The sequence below is a fragment of the Quercus lobata genome, chromosome 5, assembly GCF_001633185.2.
Source record: "Quercus lobata isolate SW786 chromosome 5, ValleyOak3.0 Primary Assembly, whole genome shotgun sequence".
Taxonomy (NCBI): Eukaryota; Viridiplantae; Streptophyta; class Magnoliopsida; order Fagales; family Fagaceae; genus Quercus; species Quercus lobata.
In genome coordinates this window covers 27,077,637-27,079,784 of record NC_044908.1, presented here as the reverse complement: position 1 = coordinate 27,079,784, position 2,148 = coordinate 27,077,637, and the positions used below count along the sequence as shown (strand labels likewise).

The 2,148-nt window shown below is 38.3% G+C and overlaps 1 protein-coding gene across 1 annotated transcript; it reads right to left on the bottom strand.

Moving 5' to 3' along the window:
• Positions 1-218: 218 nt before the first annotated feature.
• On the bottom strand, positions 219-1,645 carry LOC115992899 (transcription factor MYB26-like). The gene is made up of 2 exons (XM_031117142.1): positions 1,462-1,645; positions 219-1,177 (listed from the first exon to the last, which is right to left on the bottom strand). Exons 1-2 carry the CDS (start codon positions 1,592-1,594, stop codon positions 294-296), a joined length of 1,017 nt encoding a protein of 338 aa, XP_030973002.1. The 5' UTR covers positions 1,595-1,645; the 3' UTR covers positions 219-293.
• Between the last annotated feature and the right edge of the window lie 503 nt (positions 1,646-2,148).

Here is a 2,148-nt window from a genome sequence, read left to right as displayed (position 1 = left end):
GAGAGAGAGAGAGCCCTTACTGAAAATAGCAATGAAACCTGGGTGGTAGTAGTGTACTAGATCACTAGTGAAATAAGTAATACACAAATCAGGGGAATAAGCCATGCATGTGGATTGAACAATCAAAGAACCTAAACATAATTTTAGAACTTGAGCACAATTAATACTCCATAAATCGCATTGAATTAACAACATTTTGGTTTTTCTTTATTCTTCCTTCCACTTAGTTCTTATGCATATTTGAAGAAACCCTTTGTACACAACACCTTATTCTACTGCATGTAGTCCCATGTCTAGGGCTCCCAGATTAAAGAAAGATTAGGTGTTGATAGAAATTGGCACCTTTGTAGTGGTGGCAACAATGATGCTGTCAATGATGATGGCGATGGTAATAAACATGATGATGGCAATGGTGATATGATGGCATCAGTGTACTCCATTTGGATGGATTGAACTTGTGAATGATCAAACGAAAAAGACCCAAATGGAGAAAATGAGAGTCTAGCAGGTGGGTGTAGTAATTGTGGTAAAGGAGGTGCAAATTCTGGATTATCATAAGGTATTTCTTTGATACTTGGATTGATCATAGGGCCACTTGTATCATGTGGAGTGACTCCCTTGCTGAAATTTTGATCATGTTGATTGGGAGCAAGTTGATGGGGTTGGTCATAGCCCAGTGATGACCAAGTGGCATAAGAAGATGAATCTGATAGTACTGGTGGGATTAGAGGTGGGAAATTAACCAAAGTGGGACAACAGTTGGTATGTTGTAATTCAAGATCACCAAGAACTAAACCTTCTAGTATTGTGATTGGAGCTGGATGGTGTAGCTGATCTTGTTGAGAGTGTAGGATCAAATTAGGGTTTGCATTCAGAGGGGAGAAACCTTTCTCTGAACTAATAGGATGGTCAATTTCAGGACAGTTTGCTAAAGCCCCAGGAATCTTAACTGCATGGAACATGAGCTTCTTCTTTATGTGTGAATGCCAAAAATTCTTAATCTCATTATCTGTTCTTCCAGGTAGGTGCTTGGCTATCTGAGACCACTTGTTTCCAAGAATGCTATGGAGTTCCTTGATGATAGCTGCTTCTTGGAAAGAGAAACTCCCTCGTTTTAAGCCAGGTCTCAGATAATTTATCCATCTTAGTCTGCAGCTCTTTCCACATCTTTGTAGGCCTACATCATAAATCCAGGAAAGGGGAAAAATAGGGGTGAAGAACCTATGAAATAAATATTATACAGGTTAACCTTGTAGATCTATATATGATATACACAGATCTCCTCTTAAGGAGATCGAACCTAGTTTTCAAACTCCTTTGCACTTATTGTAATAATAAGAAAATTTCTAAGGGTTAGATGGCCTGCAAATTAAGGTCTAAAGGAAGCAAATATATGAGAGCTAGAGCAACTTAATTAGATTATCACCATAGAAAGTATATAGAAGTGAACAAGTTAATTACCAGCATGTTTTGGAACTAAGGTCCAATTACTATGGCCATGGGTTGAAATATAGTTCATGAGTTTCTCATCCTCTTCTGGAGACCATAGCCCCCTCCTCACCTTTTGCTTATCGCAACATGAGTGACTTCTCATCCCCACTTTCTCTAAATCAGTAGTATATGATCCAAAGGCACAAGAAGTTCAACTTTGAGTATTACCTACCAAAAAGAAAAAGTGATAGAAAGGAAGAATATATAAAAGAAATTAAGCAAGGAGAATCTAGATCTAGCTAGCCCTAGGAGTGAAAAGGAATGTGGAAACCGTGAATAGAAGAGATCATATATATAGAAATGGATCATATGTAGGTCTGAATTGGTATATTAGGGTTTATGGCAAAAGGGAAAAAAGTTGTTGCATCTTAATTTCTCTGTAAGAGTTGCATGGCTTAATAATGGATCTTTATTCTAACTCAGAGATGGGTGGCTGGTGCACATTTCACACATGTATGGTGGTGGGCTAATGTGTCCTGCCAGGTCCCACTTTGGACATATCTAGGATTATTGATCAAAGCATTAAACACTTTTGGATGTAAGTGTTTGTTGTGGATGGACTTTTATCATGCTGGCTATTTGAGGATGGCAATGATGAATTTCCGGATGATTGGAATTTCAATTTGCTGTGATTGTTTTACCCCCCACTTCCTGAGA

Coding starts and splice junctions, on each gene's coding strand:
- LOC115992899 (XM_031117142.1), bottom strand. CDS start 1,594: ATGAGAAGTCACTCATGTTGCGATAAGCAAAAGGTGAGGAGGGGGCTA. Junction 1,178..1,461: donor CTTAGTTCCAAAACATGCTG/GTAATTAACTTG, acceptor TTTATGATGTAG/GCCTACAAAGATGTGGAAAG.